The sequence below is a fragment of the Nycticebus coucang genome, chromosome 7 (genome assembly GCF_027406575.1).
Source record: "Nycticebus coucang isolate mNycCou1 chromosome 7, mNycCou1.pri, whole genome shotgun sequence".
Taxonomy (NCBI): Eukaryota; Metazoa; Chordata; class Mammalia; order Primates; family Lorisidae; genus Nycticebus; species Nycticebus coucang.
Window position 1 is genome coordinate 136,889,268 of NC_069786.1, and position 13,700 is coordinate 136,902,967.

General features: G+C 52.2%; 1 protein-coding gene across 27 annotated transcripts in view; it reads left to right on the forward strand.

Moving 5' to 3' along the window:
• SNED1 (sushi, nidogen and EGF like domains 1) overlaps nucleotides 1-13,700 on the forward strand; it is a 94,642-nt gene continuing 80,942 nt past the window's right edge. For all 27 annotated transcript variants that reach the window (XR_008381206.1, XR_008381209.1, XR_008381216.1 and 24 more), the window contains exon 1: nucleotides 1-427. Coding sequence is in view for 12 of the 27 variants with exons in the window: in XM_053597203.1 (XP_053453178.1) it covers nucleotides 215-427 (213 nt within the window). In the remaining 15 variants the exon portion in view is untranslated. The remainder of the gene's footprint in view (nucleotides 428-13,700) is intronic.

Here is a 13,700-nt window from a genome sequence, read left to right on the forward strand (position 1 = left end):
CCCGCCCGGCGCCTTCCTCCGCGGAGTAGCTGAGCGAGCGCGGCCGGGCGGAGCTGGACGCTGAGCCCACCGCTCCGACGGCGCGGCCCCGGGCCCCTAGGCGCGCGTGTCCGCGCGTGGCACACACCCCCTGGCCTTGTCCTCCCGCGCTGGGACCCAGCGCCCGGCGGCGGCCGCTCCGTCCCCGGCCCGTGCTGCCCTCAGACCCCCGGCGATGCAGCCGGGTGCCGCCTGGGCGCTGCTGGTGGCCGTGGCCCTGGGGCTTGGGGCGCGCGGGGTGCGTGGCGCGGTGGCCGTCTCAGACTTCTACCCCTTCGGCGAGGAGCATGGCGACGCCGTCACCCCAAAACAGGACGACGGCGGCTCGGGGCTGCAGCCACTCTCGGTGTCCTTTCCGTTCTTCGGCGTCGAACACTCCGGACTCTACGTGAGTAAACCCGAGCTCGCTGGGGGCGCCAGGGAGGGCGCCGCGCCCCGGCTGCTGCCCGCCGGGCCGGGACTCCCGCCGCCGCCGCCAGCAACTTGGCACCGCGGCGGCCAGAGGTGGAATGAGGACAGCGCTTCCTCCCTCCGGCGGCCAAGGCCGGACAGCGGCCCGCGGGAGAGGCGCGCGCGCGGGCGGGGCGGGGGCGAGCAGCAGCCGGGCACCTTGGCGAAGGCGCGTGGAGCGTGGCGCGCCCTTGCCCTGGCCAGACTGCCCCGGGGCTGCGGAGCTGCGAAGCTGCGATCCGTTCCCAGCGCGGAGCGGGGGTCGCCGGTCCTGCCCCGTGCCCTCGCTGACAACAGCGCGGCGGCACACACGTGCTTCCTGGGGCCTCAGCCTCCCCAGCGGGGTGTCTCAGTCCTTCCTAGGACCGTCCCCGTTTACACCAGAGGCCCAGTGCCTAGAGGCTGTTATCACAGGCACCCCTTGTACTGGGCAGTGTTGGCAGCTAGGAGTAGTGTAGGCTCAACAGGCTTATCCTCCCCTGAGCCTTTCTCTCCCTCCTCCATGAGTATGGGGGCTGGCCACTAAGGCTTAGACCCTCCAGACCACTCCCAGAGAGAGCTTCTGGCCACTCAGGCTTAGACCCTCCAACCCACTCCCAGAGGGAGCTTCTGGCCACTCGGGCTTACACCCTCCAACCCACTCCCAGAGGGAGCTTATGGCCACTCGGGCTTATACCCTCCAACCCACTCCCAGAGGGAGCTTCTGGCCACTCGGGCTTACACCCTCCAACCCACTCCCAGAGGGAGCTTATGGCCACTCAGGCTTACACCCTCCAACCCACTCCCAGAGGGAGCTTCTGCAGTGGTCCTTAGCTGACATCAGCATGTGGCACACACATGCTTCCTGGGGCCTCAGCTTCCCCAGCTCATGAGTACAAGAAAGCCGTGGGCTAAACGACATGGCTCCCTGGCTCTCAGGGTGTGATTCTGGGCCAGTCACTGCAGGCCCTTGCCCAGGGGATGAAATGTTGCACCTGGTAACTTCATGGAGTGTATCCTGCAAGTGGACCACCTGCACCATGCCGCTTTCCAGCACTTCCCTGAACTCCCCAAATCATGTCTAGAAAACGGCTGGGCCACTCCAATATGCAGTTACTCCAGTACCATCACCGCCACCTTTACCATCAATTCGGCCACCAGCCACATCATTATCTCCACCACTTCCATCATCAGCTCCACGGTCAGCAGTGACAGCAGCACTGCTGTCCAGCCAACTCTACCATCAGCTCTACTCTTCATTCCCATCATCTTCCACATCCCCTCTGTTGCCAACCATGTTCTTTGCTCAAGTGTCATCCTCCATACCCATATTGTCCCTGGCCTGCCACCTTCACCACCAACTCAACCTTCAGGCTCCTCCCACAACACCATCATCACTCACACTGTCCGTCACAATAACCACTCCATAACCTGGTGGCCCATTTCTCCAAGCCTTCAGGAAGGCTCCCCACCTTGGTGGCAGCACTGGGTAATGTGACAGGGTGGAAGGGGCATCTCTGTAGAAGCCACCCCACTGAAAGTCTGTCTGGGCCAGCACTTGGGCAGAGGGGCAGGACTGATGTCCAGAGTATGATGTGGGCAGGATAGAGCCCACTCTGGGTCTGCTGGAGCCAGAGGAGCCTACATCTTTAGGGATGGAAAAACTGATTGGCACCATCCTAACAGAACTCTGTCAAAATGTTCCCTAAGCATGCAGGCCAGAGTCAACTTTCCCACCCTAAATCACAGGTGAAAATATTATCAGGCTCACTCACAACAGCTACTCTTGCCAAATCAACTGGAAGAAATGTTCTAAAGTGTTAAGATCTGCTAGGAAAACAAATGGTTTTATCAGAAATGAAACTTCTGGCTGCTAACAAAACATGTATCTCCATAAGAGCGTTTTCCTGAAACATAGACATTATTTGAATAATACTTGCTGGTGTGGACACAGTGCAGGCAGTGCACTTCACCTTTCTGTTTGCTCAGGAGAAAAGAAAATGAAATTCTTGGGGGAGTGGTGCCCAGGACACTTGCCTGGAATAACTAAGAGGGCCCTGTGGTTGGGGAGGGAAAAGGAAGTGGTGCATGGCGGCCGGTTGGCATTGGAGCTAAATGGAAAGAAAGGAGGCATTTATTCTGAAGCAAGTGCCCACCCAGGATGAGAGGACACTTCTGTGGATGCCCCAGCTCTGGCCCAGGTCTGCTACACATAGTCCACAGGGGCCCTGAGGCCAGACCCTAGGAGGATCCTTCAGGGGCAGCCCCTCCTGCTGTAGCTTCTGCTTCCTTCTGGCCCAGCCCATTGTTGGCCAAGAGTAGGCTTGTGACACTGCCACAAGTCACAGTGGAAATTAGAAGTGCCCCTATGTGAGATCAGTGCTTCTTCAGTGTTCATCAGAAACAGCACATAGTCACAGCCCTAGCAAGAAAGCTCTGCCACGCATGGGGTGACCCTCCTCTTAGAAGGCACCCATGAGGGTGCTGCTTTATCACGCGGTGGTAGCTGTATGTGGTAAGGTATGAGGCTCCAAGAAGTGTTGAGAGTTCACTTTATTGCTGAGGCTCTAAACACAAACAAAGATATTGCTGCCCATGGGGGTGGGGTGCTGCAGCCTCCCTGTTGGGTGGGGATTTTACAGCCAGCTTCTGGTAAAGATGGAACATGCAGAGGCCATGGGACCTGTGGAGGTAGAGTGGTCTCCTGGAGCAAGCACAGAGTGAGAATGAGTCCCTGTTTCCCCCTAGAAGCTGAAGCCACTGTCCCAGCCCCACCCAGGGTATGGTCTTGATTAATCTGGCATCAGAATCCCCAAAGTGGCCTTGGTGGCACATCTCCTCCCAGCTTCTGTTCCTCCATTGTCAGGGAAAGGGGCGGCCAGATGGACAGTGTCCATGCAGGTGCTGGACGCTATAAGGCCCATGGGTCTGTTACGGAGGTACAGTGGATGGACTGAGCACAGGTCTGCCAGAGGTGTCTCCAAGTCTAAGCTTGGGGGAGACAGGGTGGCCCCGTCAAGGGTCTTATCCCCACTCCCTCCAGAGTCTCCTCCGGCCCCCACTGGCCTCTCAGTGCTGTGACATCCCCTGATCTCTTAGTCTTAGAAATTCTTTACCCTCCTTGTATTTTGGAAAACTTGGGGTTCCTGAGTGGGAGACAGTTGGGGGTGGGCTGGCAGAGCCCTTATTGGAGTGGGAATGTCAGAGGTCAGGCTGCCCTTGACTCCAGCTGGCCAGCATCTCCACCCTGGTGCAAGGTCTGCCACCCAGACCTACATTCCTGTCCGGAGGCACAGTCCCAGCCCTCTGAGCTCAGTGGGCAGCCAGTGACCTTTGTCTCATCATTTCCTCCATGAACCTCAGTTTCCCCACTTTGGGGTGGAGCTCTCCTATCCAGTTATGCCTGTGACATGTGTCTCACCATCACTATCACAGTCATCTGAAAAATCCTCCCTGATCCACAAAGACAACCCCACTGAGACCAAGGCCTACGTAGATGTCAACCTGGACACATGGGAAAAAATCATTGACTACTCTGTTCCCTTCAGACTTCTTGAAACACCCCAGAAAATGTAGGGCCCATTGCTAGGAGCACAGTCCTGGCTGCTCATCTGGGCCTGCCCACCATGGCTCTGGGGCTTTGCCCCCTACTGTGGGCTTGGCCAAGGTGGGTCAGCCCCTCCTCAAGACCCTCCTGCTGGTGCTTGGGGGCTCCCAGAGGAGTAAGCGGCTTTAGGCTAGAGCTGAGGAGGTACTGGAGTGAGAGGGCCTAGCACCTGCTACCTGGACCTCTGGGTTATCATCCCCTTTGCACATGGGGAAACTGAGGCTCAGATGCATGTAGGGACCTGCAGACTTCTATGTCCAGCTCCCTCCTTACTGTGCACTCCAAATGCAGTGTGACCCAGGTGGAAGTCCTGCTTCCTCCCTGGCCCTGGCCAGTCATGGTGAATAAACCCCTGAGAGCCCCTCCCTCCCCCTCACACCTCGTGTTGTTGGCAACTCTGCCTTTTCTCACCAGCCACCTCCCTGGCACAGGCTCCATGAAATACCCCAGAAACCTTCAGTTCCTCCTTGCTGGCCTCCATTGCCCAGCCTTCCCCTCTGGTCCATGCTCCTTATGCAGAGGAAGCTGTACCAGACACCAGTGTGCTACCATCTCTCCTTGTGGAAACCTGTCTGCTGAGACATTCCCAGCCCTACCTCTGTGCCTGCTGCAGGGTATCCTGTCAGTGCTGATTTCACCTCGGTTGCTCATTTATTTTCTTACTTGGTCTGTGCCCTCAAGGGCAGCCACCATGTCTGTCCTTGCGCCACCATTCTGGTAGTGGGCTTAGAGTAGGCCTCATAAACCCTGGTGAAATGAAAGCCTGATTGGCTATAGCAGCAGGGGTGCCCAGGTCCAAGACTCTCTCTGTCACCCCACTGAGGCCAGAGAATGTAGGCAACAAAATGCATAAGCCATTTACAGCCAGTATGTCGTCATGTCACATGCATATGGTTGGCTCATGTTGGCGGCCACCAGCACACTGTACCTGTTTTTTCCACATCCCCCAACAGAGTGAGTCTTGGGCTGGGGTCAGCCCTTCCACACAGAGTCACAGGGCCTGCGTGTTTCCACCTGAGGCCTGGCCCGCTCCCTCCCAGAACTGGCCTGAGACATGGCATTGGCATGGTAGTGTTAGACTGTTGGACCATGGTAGTATGGCAAGGGTCTTGGCTTTGTGGTGGGCCCTATAAGGACACTCTCTGTCTGCATAGCCCTACCCCTACAGGTGGACCTGCTTATAAAGGAGGCTAACAAAGAAGATAGGTTAGTTGTATGATAGTGACATTAAGAAGTGTCCCTGACACTTTTTTTAGTATATGTGCTGCCGAAGCGAGCACTGTCCCTGACACTTGTGTGTATAAGGAAGAGAGGACACAAGAGGCTATAAGACCATGCACAGGAGTAACAGTAAAGGTAACAAAAATCATTGTCATTTATACTGTGCTCTGCCTTCTAAGGTCTCTGGTTTCTGGTGCACCATTTTTCTTGGCTGAGTGAGGTGGAGTAGGGCTGGAAGCCCCTGGGCTGAACAGGGCTAGGCTGCCCTGTCTGAGGAAGGAGAAAGGCTAAGGCATGTATGCAGAGTAAGATCCTGGAGTGAGGATGAGCTTAGGGGTAAGACTGGCCTCTGCCTCAGGTAAAAACACAAGGTAAACAGTCCCCTCACTCCCTCCCCCCAGGGAGGCCCAGGAGAAAGGTGATGTGTGTAGGGAGTGGGTGCAGCACTGATAAAACTGCAGCCTGAGCAGTTGTTCTGGCTTCTTGTTTGGAAACCCTGTTAGATCTTCAGCAAAACTTTCACTATCTTCTTGAATGGCCTTGATTTTCCTTCTGGTAAACACAAAAAGAAAAAAAAAAGAGAAAACAGTAATATTGATCTTTTTTCATCCAGTCTGACACATTTCTTTTTTTTAATTGGCGTGTTAGACCATTTACATTTAGTGTAATTGTCAATATGGCTGAGTTTTAACCTATCACCTTGCTATTTGTTAAATCTGTTCTGTATGTTTCCTTCTTTGGGATTTTATTAATGATTTCATATTATCTCCACTATTGGCTCATTTGTTTAAACCTTTTTGTTTATTATTTTTTAGTGATTATTTCAGGTCTAAAATATATAACTTAACTATTCTACCTTCATCTAACATACATCAAGTACAATGCAGTAGGTATGCAGTAACCTTATAATCATGCATATCCATTTTCCCCCTCTGGCCTTCATGCTATTATTGTCATACATTTTACTTTGCATAACTTATAAACCCAATAATACAATGTTAAGTTTTTGCTTTGAACAGTTATCATTTAAAGAGATTATAAATTGGAAAGTCTTCTATATTTATCCACATATTTAACATTTCCAGTCTTCATTCCTTTGTCTAGATCCAGATTTTCATTTTATGTCATTTACCTTCTGCTTTCTTGTAGTGCAAACCTGCTAGGCATCAATTATGTCAGTTTTTTTTTTTAATCTGAAAATTTTTTTAATTTAATTTCAGATTTGAAAAATATTTCTTCTGGGTGGGTATAGAATTCTAGGCTAACTTTGGGTTTTTGTTTGTTTAGGTCTACCTCTACATCTGCCCACCTAGTTTTTGTGAAGATGCTACTCCATTGTCTTCTGACTGGCATAGTTCCTAATGAGAGGTCTACAGTCATTCTCAGTTTTGGTCCTCTGTGTTGTCTTTCTCTGGTTGCTTTTAAGATTTTCTTTTTATCGTTACTATTAAGAAGTTTAAGTATTAGATATGGGATTGTAGGATTTTTTTATCAGCTATATTAAAATGTGTTTTATTCATTTGAATTTAGCTTCAGGTGAGGCAAAGCTCTTCTGGAAATTAATCTACTTTCAAAAGATGAAGACGGATCACTTCCTTTCAAGGCTATGGTGCCAAGAGGAGCAAGGAACAAACAGTCACTGGCCTTGGTGTTGGGGGCTAGTGCTTTCTGTCTGATAGGAGGATTGCAGGATTTTTTTTTTTTTTTTTTTTTTTTTTTGTAGAGACAGAGTCTCACTTACTGCCCTTGGTAGAGTGCTGTGGCGTCACACGGCTCACAGCAACCTCCAGCTCTTGGGCTTATGTGATTCTCTTGCCTCAGCCTCCTGAGCAGCTGGGACTACAGGCACCCGCCACAACACCTGGCTAGGATTGCAGGATTTTTAAAAAATATTTCTTCTGCTTGAAGCTCTTGAGACATGATTTATAGGTATATAGTAGTTATGAGATCTCAAAAAAAGTCTCAGCTGTCTTCAAATAATTTTTCTCCCATTCTTCCTCACCTCTCATTTGAAGACTCAAGTTATATGTATATTAAGTTGCTTATTATTGTCCCAGAACTCATTGAGGCTTTGTTATTTTTTAAATCTTTTCTCTCTCTTTCCTTCATTTTGGATATTTCTATTGTTATGCCCTCAAATTCAATGATTTTTTTCTATAATGTCTAATTATTAATCCCATTCAGTGTATTTTCATTTCAGCTATTTTATTTTTTACTTGCATAAGTTCTATTTGGGGCTCAGCACCCGTGGCACAGAGGTTGTGGCACCAGCCACATACACTGAAGGTGGTGGGTTCAAACTCAGCCCCAGCCAGCTAACCAACAATGACAACTGCAACAAAAAATAGCCGGGTGTTGTGGGGGGTGCCTGTAGTCCCAGCTACTTGGAAGACTGAGGCAAGAGAATCACTTGAGCTCAGGAGTTTGAGATTGCTGTGAGCTGTGATACCATATCACTCTACCGAGGGCGACATCATAAGACTCTGTCTCAAAAAAAAAAAAGTTCTATTTGGGTCTTTTCTGCATCTTTCCTTTTTCTCATCGTTATGTTGATGTTTTCTTTTTTTTTTTTGTAGAGACAGAGTCTCACTGTACTGCCCTCGGGTAGAGTGCCGTGGTGTCACACGGCTCACAGCAACCTCTAACTCTTGGGCTTACGCGATTCTCTTGCCTCAGCCTCCCGAGCAGCTGGGACTACAGGCGCCCACCACAACGCCCGGCTATTTTTTGGTTGCAGTTTGGCCGGGGCTGGGTTTGAACCCGCCACCCTCAGCATATGGGGCCGGCGCCCTACTCACTGAGCCACAGGCGCTGCCCGATGTTTTCTTTTATATGTTTATTCTTTACGATATTTTCTTTAACATTATATATTAATTTAGCATATAATTTTAATATAATACTTTACGCCTTCAAACCATATTAAAAATAACAGTAAACAAATAATAAACTCCAAGACTAGCTTTGTTTTTCAGAGCAGTATAGGTCAGCAATTTTAAAACTATCATGCAAATGAGTAAATATATTGAGAATAATGTAAGGCTTGCTGTTGAGGACAGAAATTGCAGATATGGAAAGGAGAAAGCACAAATGAAATTTATGGTTTCATGTTGGGTTGGAATTGAACATATCAGTATAAACTCACGGTACCTGTTTCTGGGTGTGTATATATATTATGAGAGGTGCATGTAGACAGAGGTATGTATGTATGTAACTGCATGCACACACATTTCCTGGCTCTTCCCACTGACAGAAATGAAAGCAATAGTAGCCCAATAGCAAAGAGCTCTTCTGGTCCTCAGATCTTACTTGCTAAAAACCTGCCTCCTCTAAATAGAACCAGGGCTTCTTGCAGATAGTAGGGTTGTGGCAGGAGAAGTATAAGCCTGGAACATCTTGTGCCATAAAGTGAGGAAGAGCTCAGAGAAGGACAGAGAAGTGTCAGGAGGACACAGAGGTCACCTGGAAGGGGCTTCTAGGGGCCATGTCTGGGATAACTGGGCATCAAAAAAAAAAATGATAGTAATGGATTTTAGTCCATTAAATAAAGGAAGGATCTGTGGGTTCACACTGATGTGAGTAAATAAACAATTAGACATAGACATTGTAAATGGGTGAGAAACAGTATTTTTTTTTTTTTTTGTAGAGACAGAGTCTCACTGTACCGCCCTCGGGTAGAGTGCCGTGGCATCACATGGCTCACAGCAACCTCTAACTCTTGGGCTTACGCGATTCTCTTGCCTCAGCCTCCCGAGCAGCTGGGACTACAGGTGCCCGCCACAACACCCGGCTATTTTTTTTGTTGTTGCAGTTTGGCCGGGGCCGGGTTTGAACCCGCCACCCTCGGTATATGGATCCGGCGCCCTACTCACTGAGCCACAGGCGCCGCCCGAGAAACAGTATTGATAGCATTGTACCAGTGTTAAATTTTTTGCATGTGTTTGCGTGAGACAACTGTATCCTTGTTTGTGGGAAACAACACACAAGGATGTTCAGGGGTAAAGGACTGTGGTATCTGCAACTTATTCTGAAATGGTTCAGGAAAAGTTTATACTGGGAGAGAATGATAAAGCAAATGGGACAAAAATGCTAGCAATTGGTGAACTTAAGTGTGTAAGGGAGCTTCTTGCAGTTTTTCCTGGTTGACATTATAACAGGAAGTCACCAAAATGAAGGGCCCTAGTGAATACCTTCCGGTGGGGACACCCTATGTCTGTGCTGCCCAGAGCACCCCACACACGTACCTGGCCTGCTGGGATGATAAAGTCAGGGACATCTGTCCAGCTACTGGTGATAATGTGAATCTAGAATTTCCTGGCTTGGAAGTAACCAGCTTTCCAGACAACTCACCATGGAAACCGGTGCATTCATTCAAGTTTTCATTCTAAAACCTAACTGAGCACTTGCTCTGAGTCATGGCGTAAACATTCAGTAACAGCAGTGTGTTTTATTTTTCATATTAAAATAATTTTTGTCTATTTTGTTGGATAGTGCTTGCTCCTAGAAGCTTCTCAGTAGCAGGTATTTGTTGTTTATCTTCTGATCATTGGAATGACACATCCATAATTCCACCATCCAAATATAAGCACTTTTCACATTTTGGTGAATTTCTTCCTTATCTGTTTTCAAGCACATTTAGAGTTTTACAAAACAAACTTGAGCTTCCATCTCACACGGCTTTCTCTTTTGCATATTTCTTTCTATGTTAAACCATGAGTGTTTACTTGTGCCTAAACTTTGCTGTGAAAATATGCTTCTCAGTGCGGCACCTGTGGCTCAAAGGAGTAGGGCGCTGACCCCATGTGCTGGAGGTGGTGGGTTCAAACCCAGCCCCAGCCAAAAACTGCCAAAAAAAAAAAAAAAAGGAGTAAAAAAATATGCTTCTCAATGACAATGTAATATTCCATCCTACAGCTAGCTGCTGACGGTGTGGGCGGTCTCAGCATCTCCCGAGTTTATGGTGTCTGTCTGCCCTGTGTGTGCCCTCCTTCCCTTGAAGTAGATTTCTCCAAGTGGGCTCACTGTGTCCAAGGCATAGCTGCCCAGGGTACTTCTATTCTGTTCTCTGCTGCCCTGAAGACTTCGATAGAACCCTCTCCTGAGTGGACGCAGCCTCCACCCAGCTGAGCACAGCCTCCAGGACTATGTGCACCCCCAATGCAGACCACACAGAGGGGCTGACCCCCGTCCTGAGAAGTGCTGCTGCTCCGGAGGGCATGCGCTTGCCTGCCCCCTGCTCACGGGGTGACCCTGGGCCCTCCTCGCCTACTCTGAGTCTCCAGTCTCATCTGTCCCCATTTGTAGAAAAGGGGTGGCCACAATGAGCAGCTCCCACAAAGCCCAGCTGTGAGCATTCTTCTCCCTCCCGGGCTTCCAGGCCAGACAGGGTTTCTTTGTGGAGAGAGTGGTGATGAGGGTGCAGGCAGTGGGCAGATCTGAGGACAGAGCAGGCTGGGACAGCCCAGCCCAGGCACTGCCACTGCATGTCTGCAAACAAGCAGCTGGCAGCCCCCAACCTGGCTTCATCCCTTCCTCATCCACAGGCCCAGCCTTGGAACCTCCACACCCATAAACTCTTCCTTTCCAGAGTAGGACAAGCCATTCACACAGCCAGCCAGGTCTCAGTGGTTACAGACTTGCTGTGCACTGCCCTGGCCCTTGGACTCAGCCCATGCAGAAGCTGCCTGTGGGCTCTGCAGGGTGATGTGGGGCATAGGAGTGGGGATGGATGGGGCCCAGGTCCAGGCATCTGACGCCAAGCCCTCCACACAGTGGGGCAGTCCAGGACCACACTGTCCTATGAGCTTGTCCAGGACTTGTCCAGAGTCAGGCACAGCCTCTGAAGCTTTATCCCACCCTTCACAACATTTCCTGCTTCTGCTCTGGACAGTGGGTGGGGGTGGGGAAGAGGAGCAGGCTCAGGCAGCTTTGGAGATGTGTGTGGGGACAGGGCTGGGTTCTGGAGGAGTGACCACTGTCCCTCTGAGTAAGTCTGGCAGGATGAGGTCCTCAGGTTGGGGGGAGGTGGGAACACCCCAGGATTGTGCCTAGAGATTATGTCTCTGGCTGTGGTGGCTCCAGGTGACGGTGCAGACGTGGAGGGAGGCTGAGAGGAGGCCCCTCCATCTGAGGATATGTGGACAGGCTATGGACAGCAAGGTCTCAAGAGGGGCCAAGAGGCAGCAGCCCAGGCTGGATATGGACACCTACTGCCCACAGGACAGACTTGTTGGGGGCCCCTGGGCAGAGAAGCTGTTCTGCCAGTAAGGGGTGGCTGGGGCTGCCATCTACACTTGGAAGAGGCAGGAGGGAGCGCAATGTGGGGCACAGCAGGTGCTTGGGAGCTCCAGAAGTGGCCAGTGTCAGAGAAGGAATGCCACACAGGGACAGGGGGACTAGCCTCCACCCTGCCCTGGTTTCCCTGCCTCCCATCTAGAAGCTGGATGCAGCTCAGATACCCCCTCCTCCAAGAAGTCACCTTGGCTATCTTGGGATCAGAGCAGTGCCCTAGCTGACCCAGGGGGATGGGACACTCCCTTGGAGGACAGTGACTGCCACGTCCCTTCTGCCGCATAGCACTGCACAGGGGTACTCTGCCTGGGACCAGCCTGCCCTCTTTTCAGGCCATGGCTCCACCAGGGACCTGCCCAGGCCTGCCCAGAATGCCAGCCCCAGCCGTGCCCACGGGGGAAATCCTGATGACCCAGAAAGCTGCTGGGAATAAAGACATGCCTGCACTTTTCAAAACAAGCTGTAAAATGCCTCCGGGGCCTTATTATTTTATTTTTGGCAGAAGCAGAGAGTGGACGTTGCCCTTTGGGTCTGATGTTTGGGGAGCCGCTAGTGCTGACCCCTCCCAGGAGAGAGCAGCCCCTCACTCCAGACTCAGGGGACCCGGCAGGTGCATGCCTGTCATAACACTTTCAGTCAGACATTGCTCCCAGAGGACCCCAAGGTGTATCCACTCCTTCCTGGCTCCATCCAAGTCAGAAAAGCCACCAGAGCAGCCTCTGTGCTTCCCCCAACCCAGCAGGGGCCAGCACTGCCCTGCGGGAGAGGCCTGGGTGTCACTGGCCAGAGGACGGTGCCCGAGTCCCACCCCAAGGCAACCTCTGGGTTTGCAGATGGGCTGAGGTTCCTGTTACCTGTGGCCTCAGGCCTTCCCGGGGGACCAGCCCAGGCAGCCGCCCAGTAACAGCCCCCCCCCAAAGAAATCGGCCTGCTCAGAGTTGAGGAGGTGTGAGGGCATAAGGGGCATGGCTGGGCACACTGTGCAGCCCAGACCACTGGGTACCCATGCGCAGCATCCCCAGGGCCATGCCGCCCACCAGGCGTGTGTTTGCAGGTAGCAGCCTTCTCTGTCTTAGCAGTAGGGGCTTGGTCGGAGAGTGACACCAGAACTGGCCTGGAGGCCTGGGCTCTGGGCAGCAAGCAGAGGTGGGCAGCAGGCCTTGAGACTCACAGCCTCAAGGAGAACCATGGGAAAGGGGGACTGGGAGGCGGGCAGGGCCCTGTGGGCAGCATCTCCACCACCCTCTCTCCCTGCCTAGAGGTGGCAGGTCTCTTGGACCTCTCCGCACTCAGAGCAGATGCGTTTCTGCGAGTGTCCCACTGGCATTGGGAGGTCTACCTGGCTGGAGGCAGGCCCTCATGGCCAGCTGGTTCAGCCCAGGACCACCGCAAACACTGGCCCATTACCAGGTTTCTAAGAAGCCAATGTCTGGCAGCCCCACCCCCATGAGTCAGAACTAGGGACTGAACCCACATCATTCTAGGAGTGCCTGGCACCTGCCCCCAGCTGCTGAAGAGCGCCCAGTAGGGAGACAGGCTAGTTCTTTCTCCTTGTTTCCATGTCTGTGCTACCTGTTTTACAAGGTACTACAAAACAAAGAAATTGTCAGTGTTCCAGAAGTGTTTTTCCAGCCCTGAAGGGGAGGAATCTCTCCCCAGCCCTCCGGCCTGGGCCTTGCCCTCCCCACAGATGTCTCCTCTGGAGAAGGAGGTGCAAGGGGGGCTACCAGGTGAGGTGTGGCTGGCAGCCTGCTCCTCTACAGCTCTCGTGCTGCCCATCTTCACATGCGAAACGGCCGGCTTGTTCTGCCTCCTTCCTGGACCCTAGTCTGGGACCCAATTGTCCCAGGGGGAGGGCAGCAGCATGCTGGGGTGGGGCAGAAGGGGAGCTAGGCACAGGCAGGTGGTGGGCAGGCCCGGGCCTCGCACACACCTGCCCACTGGGCTGACGCCTCCAAGGCAGGAGGGAAAACGCCACAGCAGGAAGTGTGGGGAGAGCCAGTACTTGAGCCCCACCCTACCCCTGGCAGGTAGCCCTGCCCCAGGGACTTCTGCCCCCCAACGCTGTCCCCATCACACAGAGGCACCTTTTCCCTCTGTGGCTTCGAAACCTTAA